Source organism: Neovison vison, chromosome 13 (assembly GCF_020171115.1).
Source record: "Neovison vison isolate M4711 chromosome 13, ASM_NN_V1, whole genome shotgun sequence".
Classification (NCBI taxonomy): domain Eukaryota; kingdom Metazoa; phylum Chordata; class Mammalia; order Carnivora; family Mustelidae; genus Neogale; species Neogale vison.
The window spans coordinates 1126235-1141116 of NC_058103.1; the positions used below are offsets into that span (position 1 = coordinate 1126235).

General features: G+C 66.8%; 1 gene segment (V, D, J or C); it reads left to right on the forward strand.

Moving 5' to 3' along the window:
- Window positions 1-14249, forward strand: part of LOC122893824 — a 248194-nt gene extending 233945 nt beyond the window's left edge. The window contains 4 exon segments of the C gene segment in view: window positions 12611-12901; window positions 13177-13224; window positions 13338-13661; window positions 13773-14249. Of these exon segments, the coding sequence occupies window positions 12611-12901; window positions 13177-13224; window positions 13338-13661; window positions 13773-14101 (992 nt within the window).
- Window positions 14250-14882: the final 633 nt, after the last annotated feature.

A 14882-nucleotide genomic window follows, 5' to 3' on the forward strand; every position in this document is an offset into this window, starting at 1 on the left:
GGCACCATGATTTCTCTTGATAAATAAATTTCAGTTTTTTATTTAAGCATGTCCCGGGCTGCGTCCTGACAGCCCTCGGGGAGCTCTCTCCTCTCTCTCCTGGAGAATCTAAAAGACTTGTTCACTCTGTGCGGACAGCCCAGGACGGGGCCGCAAGACAGGCCCAGGGGGACTCGGTGGCCACGCTCTTCCGATGGGCACGGGCGCTCCACACACAGGCTGCCAGGGCACAGCCGTCGGGTGAGGGCACACCCTCCCGTGGGCCTCCCAGCTCTGCTTCTGGGGTCACAGTGAGACCCGAGGAGGTGGCTGACATGGTTTCCGCTGGCTGTGGGGACCCGGGACACGGCTGCCCTCCAAACACACACTTACACATCAGATTGTTTTGAGCTGCCAGCAGCTAAAAAGAACCAGACACGATTAAACTCCCTAACCCCTCCTTTCTAGCGGGAGAGGCAGTGCTTCCTGACGGCACCAGGGCTCCCCATGCATGCCCCTGCTCTCCAGAGCTCTGCTCCCACCCCTCCGCTTGCCGTGGCCTCCACAACATGTCCTTCCCCTTCTTTCAGAGGTCGCAGCAGCCCGAGTGACTCAGCCCTCGCATGCTGCTCTCCCGTTGGCCTGCGTCTTCCTAGTCTGCTTGTCGGGGTCCAGCCAATGAAGCTAAGACCAGAGAGTGGGGTCCCTCCTGGCCAAGGCAAGCCCCTCCCTCAACCCTGAGGGATGGTGCAAGATCTTCATGGGGAGTCTGTACCGAGGCCCCTTGAGGGGAGCCTGTGGGAGGGGCAATGGGCAAACCCTGGGCAGCCCCACTGGGACAGAGCCAAGGGGTTCGTGGACCCCTGGGTTGCATCCCACGGGCAGGTGGGTGGTGCGGGTGGTGGATGTCGGCAGAGCCGGGACCTGGCGTGCACAGTCTGAGGGATGAGACCTGAGTCTGGGGGGCCCCAGCTGGACAGAGGCCGGGGGCCAGGCCCGTGCGAGCTGAGCGGCTGTCAGGATCATGGATGAGACTTCCGTCTGCGAGACCACTGGCCAGCGAAAGGCACAGGGCCCCAGGGGAGAGGCCGCCCCTCACCGGAGCTCCTTTGGTGCCTCTAGAACACCCCACACGGAGGGATACATGCAGTCAGATAAGACGACACCCCATGTTGCTTCCAAGCTGACTTGGGGGGATGTGCAGAAGGACCCCCAGGTTCCTGTTCACCCCCAACCTCTGGGGCGATGTGGGTGAACACGGAACGTGCTGGAGGGACCGTGTGAAGCTGGCTTGACCACAGCTATCCAGCCCCGAAGGTCAAGACCCACTGAGCCGCTCTGAAGTCGAGGGTTCGTGGGGTCTGCACACGGGGTCAGAGCCGCACCGCGGGCTTCGGACACGGTGCTGACAGGGAAGCCGGACAGGGAAGCTGACAGCACGTCCAGCACAGCCTGGGAATTGCAGGGGAACGTTGCAGGGACTGCTCAGGGCTCAGAAATCTCTGAACCACGAGAACAGGGCCCTTAAATTTTGTACTCATTTTTATTAGCACAAGATAAGCTCTGAAGTAGTTTCCGTGGGACTCAACATCCCAAGTGCCCACAGAGCCAGAGCAGCTCTCAATTGGGCACTAACGAGGACGGCGGGCATAGGCAGGGGTGCGTCCAGCAGACGCAGACCGGACTGCTGCCCTCCCACAGCCCGCCTGTGCACCCGCAGGGTCAGGACTCAACGCCCCGAGGGGCGGGCTCCACTAAGCCACACGGGAGGAACCTGGTGCCCAGACGATCCTCACGCCCGAAAATGCTGGGCGAGGGTGTGTGGTGAGGGGCCGAGGACAGTGGGGCCACAGGACGACAGAACCCCGACGTGCCTACGGCAGGCGGCCGCCCACAAGCAGCGGGCGTCTGATGACGGCGTCCGTCGTCTGTGCCGCTCCCAGCTGAGCCAAGGGCACACCCCAGGCCCCCACGCTCCCGGCAACAGAGCTTTCACACAGAAAGATACATGACAGCGCCTGTGCGTGTGCTGTGTGTACACATTACATACACGCATGTGACACATGTGCTCTGGTCGTTGCTGGTGTGTGTACACAGCGCACGTGCATCAGACGCGTGCGTCCTACACGTGCCTAGACCAGCGCAGCACACACGAGGGCCTCGCATGCAGGCACGTGATCTCACAGGGCAGCAGAGGACGGACAGATGCGCACGCAGCGTCCACACGGAGAGAACACCGGACGCCCACAGTAACAGTGACCGGGCAGACGCGTGATCCAACCCGAAAGCGATCCCACCTCCGGATGCAAGCGGCGGAGACCCGGTCCCCGCCGGGAGCCGTTCAGGAGGGGCGGCCTCCGTCTGGCCCCCTCCGGGGCTGGTGAACGTTGCTGTCCGGGGCCCCAGCGGGGGCACTTCCCGCTGTCAGGAGAACAGCGCGGGGAACCACCCTTCCTGGCAGGCCCCGGACCTGCGTGGGAGGCAGAGGCCAGGCCGCTGGGCTTGCCGGCTGTGCGCCCGGGGACGGGCCCCTGCCCCTCTGCCTGTCCCCGCTGCCTGTTCCACAGGCCACAGCTCTCAGAAGCCGTGAGAGGCACACTCGCAGCTGGCACTCATGCTGGCGGCCAGCTGTGTCTGGACAGAGGAGGGACACAGGTGAGGCTGGGCAGCATCTGCGTGGGGCAGGGTGGGGGGCAGGCAGCAGCTGACAGACGGGGTCGTCCCCAGAAAAGCACAGAGCGGGCTCCCCAGGACCAGGCAGGGAGTCCGCCCCGTGACCGCTGCGCTCGGCCCCCGGGACAGGATCTGAGCTGCACCCACACGCCCTGGTCCTCACAGACGGTCACACAGCTGAGCCGGCACAGACACTGCTGAGAAGCGTCCCAGGGCCCTGCCTGGAGATCTGGAGGGGCCAGCCAGGGTGTCCCTGACCCACTGAGCATAACGGGCCTCCGGGGTCCTCAGGCCTCAGCGCCTCGGGAAGCCGGCTGTGCTCTGCCAGGCCCTGCTGGCGTTCACACGCACCTGATTTCCCGGGAGGGGTCGACTCCCACCCAGAGCGCCGGCAGCACTCGGTCCACCGGACTCCAGCCTGCAGACGCGCGGGGCAGGGTCAGGCTTAGGGTGGGCCCCGGCAGGGCTGACCCACCCTGGGAGCTGCCACGACCAGGACGTGCGGAAGGTAAAAGCCGGTTGTCTGTGGCCTACCGAGGGGTCACCTGCAGCTGCCAGATCCAGGCTGCAGGGCGGGGCTGCGGGGCGGGGCTGCAGAGAGCCCGAGTCAGGCCGAGGGCCCGGCTGGCATCCTGTGCTGTCCCATAGGGCCTGCTGCACGAGGACCCCCTCAGGCTCTGACACGTCCGTTCCGGGGGTGCCGTCTGGGAGCATTTTCAGAGCCTGTCCTTTGCCTTGGAACCAAGGCGAATATTCCTCAGAACCAAACCCAGAATTTCAACACAGGGAAAGTGCATAGCCTCGCCTGCTTCCTTGCGAAAGGCTATTCTGGAGAGATCGGACCCTGGGAGCTGGGCTGGGGACACTGTGTGGTCTCTCTGTGTGAGGAAGACGGTGCACGGCCACGCCCTCAGCAGGAGCTCAGCCTGCCCCGCGCGTTGACCGGGGATAGCAGGGCCTGGCACCAAGCTCAGCGAGCCTCGTCTTCCCACCCCACGTGCCGCGGATCCTGGTGCTCCGTGAGCACCCACAGGCCACACTCTGGCCGGCAGAGTGGGCCGCACTGTGGCTGGGAGCGTGGCCAGGCTCTGCGGCTGCCCGCTGTCACAGGGGGCCATGCTGCGCCAGCCAGGGGCGTGGGGAGGCTTTGCCTGGGACAGGTCCGCAGCGGGGTCCCCATGACACTCCCTGCACCACAGCGGTGGCCACAGGCATTTTGCAAAGCTGCCACGGAAATATTTCTAGGACGACAGGCTTCCACCTCCCGGCCTGCCCCACGCAGAGGGGCGTGACCCTCCCCGGAAGCCCAGGGGCTGTGCGCCTCTCTGGGGAGGGGGTGCACAAAATGAGCCACGGCCACATCTCTGAGGTCACGACCTGAGGAGACCTGGCTGCTGTTGGGACTCGGGTGCCAGGCACCGCGCAGCCATCCCGGGAAAGCCTAGTGCCACAGTGGGAAGCCCCCGGGGGGCCCAAGCCCCAGACGCCAGGAGGAGCCTGGAGAGCTCACGAGCGTGAGTGTGAGCAGAGCGGACTGGAGGGCTCTCCGCCCGCAGACCCCTGACTACAGGCATGAGCACGGGCCCCATGTCACGCGGACCCCACACCAAAGACCAGCATCTGACACTTGGATGGGCTGCTGCTGGGGAGCCCCAAGCCCAGGGGAATGACAGGGGATGCAGCACAAGCCTCCCCCACTACCACCCGCCCTCGTCTTCCAGGCTCCTGGCACTGCTTGGGGGGGGGACTTACAGGGCTCCCAGGGGTCCCCATGCAAGGCCTGCATGGTGGTAATGGACAGCCCTGGGCTGCACACTTGGTCGTCCAAGACACAAGAAACAGAGCGTTCCTGTCCTCCAGCACAGCCATCGAGCCTCAGCCCACACGGCAGGAGGCGCCGCACACTGTCCCTCAGGGAAAGGGGAGTATCGACCTCACGACCGCCGGGAGCTCTGTCCATGCACCGATGACTTCTCTGTCCTTTACAACACAGGCGTGGCGGGGATCCTAGCTTCCCTCTGACGGGGCATAGAGCACCAGCCTTCATACGGAGCTGGGCCATGGACGATGGAACAGGAGGACGACATTCTAGGTGGGAGGCATCTTGCTGTGTGGACAGGACAAGTGTGAGGCTGGTCCACAGGTATGGGTCAGGGGCCACACTGCAGGCTCGCAGGGGCACAAAGAGGAGCCCACCAGGGCTGGAGGCACCGCAGGGCTCAGCAGAGAGCAGGTTATGCTGGTCTGCCCAGGAGCAGGCAGCAGGCATTTCCCTGCAGGAGGCAGAGAGCAAGGGGAGCACGTGTAGGGTTGGGGGGAAGGGAGGATCCTGTGCTTTCCCTTGGGCCCCCGGCACCCACCACACCCCACCCCCGCACACCCACGTGGGACAGCCTTAGCCGTGTCTGGAGGCCCCAAGCTCCTCTGAGACAGAAACCACCCAGAAGAAAAGGGAACTTCAGGAAGCAAGCCAAGCCCCTCGGTTTCGATCCTGTTCTTAGTCTTCCAGGGCTGCCTGGAAGCTAGGAAGCAGGGCTGTGGGCACAGGGCTCAGCCACAAGGACCAGCGTGTGCCTGGGCCGCGGCAAGGAGGCGGGGGGTGCAGGCATGAGCCAGGCTGCAGGGCGGCTCCGTGCACAGCTCCGGCCGCGGTGAGTGGGGTCTGCACGGAGCAAGGGCAGAGGGAGTGAGGGGCGACACCAGAACCGGAGGACAGACCACGCCGTCGGGACCCCACATGGGAGGCAGGAGCAGCGGAGCCAGCACGGGGCAAGGCAGGGAGCAGGCAGGCTGCCCGAGGCCCATGGCCCAACCCAGGGCAGGGACGAGAGGGGCACGGGAGGGGCACACCCACGCCAACGCTGCTGGACACACCAGACGCAGACAAAGGGGGGCCAGGACCGGGCCCTTCAAGGATGGTGACGGGAGACGGGCAGAAGCCTGACGGTTGCCGTTCACCACCTGTGTTGGGAGCCCGGGCTGGGCCATGTTGAGTCACAGCAGGATCGAGGCAAGGATGGACAGAGGGGTCTGAGGGGAGGACACAGGGAGGGGCGGGCCCAGCCCCGGGGAGGAAGAGGCCTCCAGGTGGTCCTGCCACCCAAGGGAGCCCGCTCAAGCCCCAGGGCTGGGTCAGAGGTGGCCCTGGGTGGCCTCAGATGAGCAGCAAGTGAGAGCAGGACAAGGTAGGGCTGCCGTGGCTCCCATGTGCTCCGAGCCCAGTCGGCAGCCCTGGGGCTGAGCAGGGAGCTCACCGTGCTCCAGGAGCCCAGGGGCTGAGGGTCAGAGGCCAAACCTGGGCTAAAGGGTCTGGGACAGGCAGCAGGGGCAGGGGCAGCACTAGGGACACACAGAGTCTGGGGCTGTGCTCCAGACCTGGGGGGGATCACAGGGCATCTGCGGCAGAAGGCTGCTGCAGTCGGAGAGTCCACGGGCCAGTGGCACAGAGCTACAGCGGAGCAGGAACGGGGATGGTTACAGAAGCAGGAGGTGGCCCAGGGGCTCAGGAGAACCGTCAGAGAATGTGCAGGTGAGCAGGGGCAGGGGGAGAGCAGGATGGGGCAGGGCTGCCCCAGGGGCTCAAGGAGCTGGCAGAGCTTGTGCAGGTGAGCAGGGATCGAGGGAGAGCACAAGGGGCAGGGGGGTGCCCCAGGGGCTGAGGGACAGGCAGTGCTTGTGCAGGTGAGCAGGGGCAGGGGGAGAGCAGGAGGGGCAGGGGGTAGCCCCAGGGGCTCAAGGATCAGGCAGGGCTTGTGCAGGTGAGCAGGGGCAGGGGGAGAGCAGGAGGGGCAGGGGGCAGCCCAGGAGCTCACGGAACTGGCAGAGCTTCTGCAGGTGAGCTGTGGCAGGGGGAGAGCAGGAGGGGCAGGGGGCAGCCCCAGGAGCTCACGGAACTGGCAGAGCTTCTGCAGGTGTGCTGGGGCAGGGGGAGAGCAGGAGGGGCAGGGGCAGCCCCAGGAGCTCACGGAACTGGCAGAGCTTCTGCAGGTGAGCTGGGGCAGGGGGAGAGCAGGAGGGGCAGGGGCTGTCCCAGGGGCTCAGGGAGCAGGCAGAGCTTGTGCAGGTGAGCAGTGGCAGGGGGAGAGCAGGAGGGGTCAGGGGTTGCCCCAGGGGCTCAGGGGAGCTGTCGGTGCTTATGCAGGTGAGCAGGGGCAGGGGGAGAGCAGGAGGGGCAGGGGGCTGCCCCAGGAGCTCACAGAACTGGCAGAGCTTCTGCAGGTGAGCTGGGGCAGGGGGAGAGCAGGAGGGGCAGGGGTTGTCCCAGGGGCTCAGGGAGCAGGCAGACTTGTGCAGGTGAGCAGGGGCAGGGGGAGAGCAGGAGGGGCAGGTGGTTGCCCTAGGGGTCAGGGGAGCAGGGAGAGCTTGTGCAGTTGAGCAGGGGCAGAGGGAGAGCAGGAGAGTCAGGGGCTGCCCCAGGGGCTCAGGGGAGCTGGCAGAGCTTGTGTAGATCAGCAGGGGCAGGGGGAGAGCAGGAGGGGCAAGAGGCTGTCCCAGGGGCTCAGGGAGCAGCAGAGCTTGTGTAGGTCAGCAGGGGCAGGGGAAGAGCACAAGGGGCTGGTGGCTGTCTCAGGGGCTCAAGGAGCAGGTAGTGCTTGTGCAGGTGAGCAGGAGCAGGGGGAGAGCAGGAGGGGTCAGGGGTTGCCCTAGGGGCTCAGGGGAGCTGTCAGTGCTTATGCAGGTGAGCAGGGGCAGGGGGAGAGCAGGAGAGGCAGGGGGCTGTCCCAGGGGCTCAAGGAGCAGGCAGAGCTTGTGCAGGTGAGCAGGGGCAGGGGGAGAGCAGGAGGGGCAGGGGGCAGCCCCAGGCGCTCAAGGAGCAGGCAGGGCTTGTGCAGGTGAGCAGGGGCAGGGGGAGAGCAGGAGAGGCAGGGGGCTGTCCCAGGGGCTCAAGGAGCAGGCAGAGCTTGTGCAGGTGAGCAGGGGCAGGGGGAGAGCAGGAGCGGCAGGGGGCAGCCCCAGGGGCTCAAGGAGCAGGCAGGGCTTGTGCAGGTGAGCAGGGGCAGGGGGAGAGCAGGAGGGGCAGGGGGCAGCCCAGGAGCTCACGGAACTGGCAGAGCTTCTGCAGGTGAGCTGGGGCAGGGGGAGAACAGGAGGGGCAGGGGCTGTCCCAGGGGCTCAGGGAGCAGGCAGAGCTTGTGCAGGTGAGCAGGGGCATGGGGAGAGCAGGAGGGGCAGGGGGCTGCCCCAGGAGCTCACGGAACTGACAGCGCTTCTGCAGGTGAGCTGGGGCAGGGGGAGAACAGGAGGGGCAGGGGCTGTCCCAGGGGCTCAGGGAGCAGGCAGAGCTTGTGCAGGTGAGCAGTGGCAGGGGGAGAGCAGGAGGGGTCAGGGGTTGCCCCAGGGCTCAGGGGAGCTGTCGGTGCTTATGCAGGTGAGCAGGGGCAGGGGGAGAGCAGGAGGGGCAGGGGGCAGCCCCAGGAGCTCACAGAACTGGCAGAGCTTCTGCAGGTGAGCTGGGGCAGGGGGAGAGCAGGAGGGGCAGGGGGCAGCCCCAGGGGCTCAGGGAGCAGTCAGAGCTTGTGCAGTTGAGCAGGGGCAGAGGGAGAGCAGGAGAGTCAGGGGCTGCCCCAGGGGCTCAGGGGAGCTGGCAGAACTTGTGTAGATCAGCAGGGGCAGGGGGAGAGCAGGAGGGGCAGGTGGTTGCCCTAGGGGTCAGGGGAGCAGGGAGAGCTTGTGCAGTTGAGCAGGGGCAGAGGGAGAGCAGGAGAGTCAGGGGCTGCCCCAGGGGCTCAGGGGAGCTGGCAGAGCTTGTGTAGATCAGCAGGGGCAGGGGGAGAGCAGGAGGGGCAAGGGGCTGTCCCAGGGGCTCAGGGAGCAGCAGAGCTTGTTAGGTCAGCAGGGGCAGTAGGAGAGCACAAGGGGCTGGTGGCTGTCTCAGGGGCTCAAGGAGCAGGTAGTGCTTGTGCAGGTGAGCAGGAGCAGGGGGAGAGCAGGAGGGGACAGGGGTTGCCCTAGGGGCTCAGGGGAGCTGTCAGTGCTTATGCAGGTGAGCAGGGGCAGGGGGAGAGCAGGAGAGGCAGGGGGCTGTCCCAGGGGCTCAAGGAGCAGGCAGAGCTTGTGCAGGTGAGCAGGGGCAGGGGGAGAGCAGGAGGGGCAGGGGGCAGCCCAGGAGCTCACGGAACTGGCAGAGCTTCTGCAGGTGAGCTGGGGCAGGGGGAGAGCAGGAGGGGCAGGGGCTGTCCCAGGGGCTCAGGGAGCAGGCAGAGCTTGTGCAGGTGAGCAGTGGCAGGGGGAGAGCAGGAGGGGTCAGGGGTTGCCCCAGGGGCTCAGGGGAGCTGTCGGTGCTTATGCAGGTGAGCAGGGGCAGGGGGAGAGCAGGAGGGGCAGGGGGCAGCCCCAGGAGCTCACAGAACTGGCAGAGCTTCTGCCGGTGAGCTGGGGCAGGGGGAGAGCAGGAGGGGCAGGTGGTTGCCCTAGGGGTCAGGGGAGCAGGGAGAGCTTGTGCAGGTGAGCAGGGGCAGGGGGAGAGCTAGAGGGGCAGGGGATTGCCCCAGGAGCTCTGGGGAGCTGGCAGAGCTTGTGTAGATCAGCAGGGGCAGGGGGAGAGCAGGAGGGGCAAGGGGCTGTCCCAGGGGCTCAGGGAGCAGCAGAGCTTGTGTAGGTCAGCAGGGGAAGGGGAAGAGCACAAGGGGCTGGTGGCTGTCTCAGGGGCTCAAGGAGCAGGTAGTGCTTGTGCAGGTGAGCAGGAGCAGGGGGAGAGCAGGAGGGGACAGGGGTTGCCCTAGGGGCTCAGGGGAGCTGTCAGTGCTTATGCAGGTGAGCAGGGGCAGGGGGAGAGCAGGAGAGGCAGGGGGCTGTCCCAGGGGCTCAAGGAGCAGGCAGAGCTTGTGCAGGTGAGCAGGGGCAGGGGGAGAGCTAGAGGGGCAGGGGGCTGTCCCAGGGGCTCAGGGGAGCAGGTAGTGCTTGTGCTGGTGAGCAGGGGCAGGGGGAGAGCAGGAGGGGCAGGGGCTGCCCCAGGAGCTCACAGAACTGGCAGAGCTTCTGCCGGTGAGCTGGGGCAGGGGGAGAGCAGGAGGGGCAGGTGGTTGCCCTAGGGGTCAGGGGAGCAGGGAGAGCTTGTGCAGGTGAGCAGGGGCAGGGGGAGAGCTAGAGGGGCAGGGGATTGCCCCAGGAGCTCTGGGGAGCTGGCAGAGCTTGTGTAGATCAGCAGGGGCAGGGGGAGAGCAGGAGGGGCAAGGGGCTGTCCCAGGGGCTCAGGGAGCAGCAGAGCTTGTGTAGGTCAGCAGGGGCAGGGGAAGAGCACAAGGGGCTGGTGGCTGTCTCAGGGGCTCAAGGAGCAGGTAGTGCTTGTGCAGGTGAGCAGGAGCAGGGGGAGAGCAGGAGGGGTCAGGGGTTGCCCCAGGGGCTCAGGGGAGCTGTCAGTGCTTATGCAGGTGAGTAGGGGCAGGGGGAGAGCAGGAGAGGCAGGGGGCTGTCCCAGGGGCTCAAGGAGCAGGCAGAGCTTGTGCAGGTGAGCAGGGGCAGGGGGAGAGCTAGAGGGGCAGGGGGCTGTCCCAGGGGCTCAGGGGAGCAGGCAGAGCTTGTGCAGGTGAGCAGGGGCAGGGGGAGAGCTAGAGGGGCAGGGGGCTGTCCCAGGGGCTCAGGGAGCAGGTAGTGCTTGTGTAGGTGAGCAGGGGCAGGGGGAGAGCAGGAGGGGCAGGGGCTGCCCCAGGAGCTCAGGGGAGCAGGCAGAGCTTGTGCAGGTGACCAGGGGCAGGGGGAGAGCAGGAGGGGCAGGGGCTGCCCCAGGGGCTCAGGGGAGCAGGTAGTGCTTGTGCGGGTGAGCAGGGGCAGGGGGAGAGCAGGAGGGGCACGGGGCTGCCCCAGGGGCTCAGGGGAGCAGGTAGTGCTTGTGCGGGTGAGCAGGGGCAGGGGGAGAGCAGGAGGGGCAGGGGCTGCCCCAGGAGCTCAGGGGAGCAGGCAGAGCTTGTGCGGGTGAGCAGGGGCAGGGGGAGAGCAGGAGGGGCAGGGGCTGCTCCAGGGGCTAGGGAGCTGGCAGACCTTGTGCAGGTGACCAGGGGCAGGGGGAGAGCTAGAGGGGCAGGGGCTGCCCCAGGAGCTCAGGGGAGCAGGCAGAGCTTGTGCAGGTGACCAGGGGCAGGGGGAGAGCAGGAGGGGCAGGGGGCTGCCCCAGGGGCTCAGGGGAGCAGGTAGTGCTTGTGCGGGTGAGCAGGGGCAGGGGGAGAGCAGGAGGGGCAGGGGCTGCCCCAGGAGCTCTGGGGAGCTGGCAGAATTGTGCAGGTGAGCAGGGGCAGGGGGAGAGCAGGAGGGGCAGGGGGCTGTCCCAGGGGCTCAGGGAGCAGGTAGTGCTTGTGTAGGTGAGCAGGGGCAGGGGGAGAGCAGGAGGGGCAGGGGCTGCCCCAGGAGCTCAGGGGAGCAGGCAGAGCTTGTGCAGGTGACCAGGGGCAGGGGGAGAGCAGGAGGGGCAGGGGCTGCCCCAGGGGCTCAGGGGAGCAGGTAGTGCTTGTGCGGGTGAGCAGGGGCAGGGGGAGAGCAGGAGGGGCAGGGGGCTGCCCCAGGGGCTCAGGGGAGCAGGTAGTGCTTGTGCGGGTGAGCAGGGGCAGGGGGAGAGCAGGAGGGGCAGGGGCTGCCCCAGGAGCTCTGGGGAGCTGGCAGAGCTTGTGCAGGTGAGCAGGGGCAGGGGGAGAGCAGGAGGGGCAGCGGCTGCTCCAGGGGCTAGGGAGCTGGCAGAGCTTGTGCAGGTGAGCAGGGGCAGGGGGAGAGCAGGAGGGGCAGCGGCTGCTCCAGGGGCTAGGGAGCTGGCAGAGCTTGTGCGGGTGAGCAGGGGCAGGGGGAGAGCAGGAGGGGCAGCGGCTGCCTTGGGAGCCCCGGGGAGGAAGGCGGGACTCGTGGGCAGAGCTCTGGGCCGCTGGGCACCGTCTGCAGCAACATACAGAGACTCCAAGGCAAGAGCCTGGTGAGCATCCCTGCCCTCGGGGACAGTGGCCTGGCATCTGGGCCCCGGTGGACAAGGTAGGGTGGAAACTATGGCCAAGGTGGGAAGGTCTCTGGGGAGGAAGGCCCAGGGGTGGCCACCTTTGAGGGGACGAGGGGAACCCGTTCGTTGGTCCCGGGGTGCGAGCCCTGTTCCTCAGGCTCGAGGGGACGAGTTGCAGAGGAGGCGGACACGTCACACCCGGTGGGGAGGCCCGGCGCAGCGGACCCAGTGGAGGAGAGAGCATGGGGCCCGACCGGAGCTTGACGCAGGGCAGCCAGCCCGGGGTGCGGGCGGGAGGGGACGCAGGGCCAGTGGGGAGAGGCCTGTCTGGGACCAGGGCTCTGAGATGCTCTGAGGTGCTGGTCCCACCCAGGAGAGGACAGTCAGGGCAGCGCAAGGCTCCCCTCCATGCTGAGCGGCAACAGGCTCGGGAAAATGTCGGCCGAAGGACTCCGTGGACAGCAAGGAGCTGGACAGGCCCCAGAGCGGGGATGGCCCAGGGACCCTGGCTGGGCTGACCCTCGGTGAACTCGGGAGGCCATGCCGCGGAGGCCTGAGGAGGGTCCGGTGGGTTCGGGGCGGGGACGGAGCCCGGGGCCCGGCTGCTTGGGCTGCAGAGCCGACCCAGAAGCCGTGGGGCCTGGAGGGACAGGGGCAGTGCGTGGACGTTTCCGCCGGTCCAAGGCACAATCCGGTGGGGACAGCAGGGCAGTGGGCTCAGGGGGCCAGCAGGAGCCAGCTGCGAGCAGGGGCCCAGGTCAGGGCTCAGACAGGCTTGGTCAGGCCGGACACCCAGAGGAAGCCTGGGTGGGGACCCCGGGCCAGAGGCCCAGGAGACCCTGACCCAGGTGGTCACCGGGCCCTGACCAGGCTGGTGAGTCCCGCACCTGTGGCCGCAGAGAGCCAGGCTGGCAGCTGGTCCGCAGACGTCCAGGAAGCACATGGGTGCTGGGCCCTGGACGCCCCAGACCTGGGCACCTGCCGTCCTGCCCTGACCGTCGCAGGGGTGAGACCCTGGCGGTCACACAACCTCCTCTCTTGCAGCTTCCACCACGGCCCCATCGGTTTTCCCACTGGCCCCCAGCTGCGGGGCCACCCCCGGACCCACAGTGGCCCTGGCCTGCCTGGTGTCCGGCTACTTCCCTGAGCCTGTCACTGTGTCCTGGAACTCCGGCTCCTTGACCAGCGGTGTGCACACCTTCCCGTCCGTCCTGCAGTCCTCGGGGCTCTACTCTCTCAGCAGCATGGTGACCGTGCCCTCCAGCAGGTGGCCCAGCGACACCTTCATCTGCACCGTGGCCCACCCAGCCAGTAACACCAGGGTGGACAAGAGAGGTGAGAGAATGGGCCTCAGGGAGGGGGTCCACTGGGACACAGGCCCGGTCGCCTGGCCAGCCTGGACCCCAGGGCTCAGGGGCGGCACCACTGGCTGCCTCACCTGCGGGCCTCCCAGTTCAGGGAGGAGATCCTCTGGGTGTTGGCGTCCAGTGGTTTACCCCCCACTCCAGTCCCTGGTCTGGGAACCGGCCAAGACTTGGCCATCACCTGTGCCCACCCCAACCTGTGCCCAGCCCAGACACCCAGTAATGCCCCGTCTGCTCTCTCTGCAGTGCCCCCAGGAAAAATTCCTCCGCCATGCACATGTCCCCCACGTGCAGGTGAGTCAGCAGGCCTTTCCCTGCACCCCAAGCAGAAGGCCTGGTGAGGGCAATGGATGTTCAGGAGGAAGGCCACCCACGATCTGACCCCTGTGCTCTGTCTCCCTCACTAGAATGTGATATGCTCGGAGGACCTTCAGTCTTCATGTTCCCCCCGAAACCCAGGGACACCCTCTCCATTTCCCGAACCCCCGAGGTCACATGCATGGTGGTGGACCTGGAAGACCCTGAGGTCCAGATCAGCTGGTTCGTGGACAACCAGGAGATGCACACGGCCAAGACGAATTCACGAGAGCAGCAGTTCAACAGCACCTTCCGTGTGGTCAGTGTCCTCCCCATCCAGCACCAGGACTGGCTCAAGGGGAAGGTCTTCAAGTGCAAGGTCAACAACAAAGCTCTCCCATCCCCCATTGAGAGGACCATCTCCAAGGTCAAAGGTGAGCAGCAGGGGGGCTGGGGTGCAGGGAGGGTCAAAGAGGGGGCCTTGCAGACCAAGCACAGCCCTCCACGCTCCGAGTGACCATCTGTGCTGACCTCTGACCCCACAGGGGAAGCCCATCAGCCCAGTGTGTATGTCCTGCCCCCATCCCGGGACGAGCTGAGCAAGAACAGGGTCAGTGTGACCTGCCTGGTCAAAGACTTCTACCCACCTGACATTGATGTGGAGTGGCAGAGCAACGGCCAACAGTTTCCAGAGGCCAGTGTGCGAACAACCCCGCCCCAGCTGGATGCGGACGGCACCTACTTCCTCTACAGCAAGCTCTCGGTGGACAAGGCGCGCTGGCAGCGGAAAGAAACCTTCACGTGTGCGGTGCTGCATGAAGCCCTACACAACCACCACACGCAGAAGACCATCTCCCAGTCTCCGGGTAAATGAGCCGCACGCCCGGCCCCCCCGCGAGCCCCCACCCACAGGCTCTTGGGGTCCCCCGAGGACGCCGGAGCCCCCACCCCTGTGTACGTACCTCCCGGGCAGGCGCCCCTGCGTGAAATAAAGCACCCAGCACTGCCCTGGGACCCAGCGACGCTGTCATGGTTCTTTCCGAGGCAGAGCTCAGGACACACGGGTCTCTGGGCGGCAGGGACAGCCCGGCTCCGAGGCCAAGGGGCCACCGTTGGTGGGAGAGAGCGGGTCCCACGGGGGCCGGGACTCCGAGTGGGCAGGTCTGCGCAGGCTGCCACCGCATGTGGCCAGGAGTCGCCTGAGGCAGGAGAGGGGACTTTGCCGGAGGTGGCCGCCACTCCGGGCCGTCCCTGCCACCAGGAGCTACCCGGGGCTGCAGGGTGTGGTCAGGGATCACAGAAGCCCCTCTGGAGCCCTCAGGGGAACGAGCGCACACTCTTTCCCACTTCTGTACCAGCCCAAGTTCTGGGGGACGCTGGCCCGTCCTCCTGCCCTGGGCCCCTGGGCCTCCCGAGACTCTGCGTGGTTGCTCTGGGCCAACACAGAGGCCGCGCCTCACCCGTGTGTGGGGACGGGCCCTCCTTTGCCCTCAGGCACTCCACAAACAGGCTCCCGCCCTCTCCCAGGTGTGGGGGTCCTGCCTGGGGCCAGGCCTGTCCACTCGTGGGGATCCTCAACCTCGAACCCCAAAGGGGCAGAGGCAGGCGGCCCTGAGCTCCCATGGAAGGGACCATCCCAGATGCCCACCTGGACG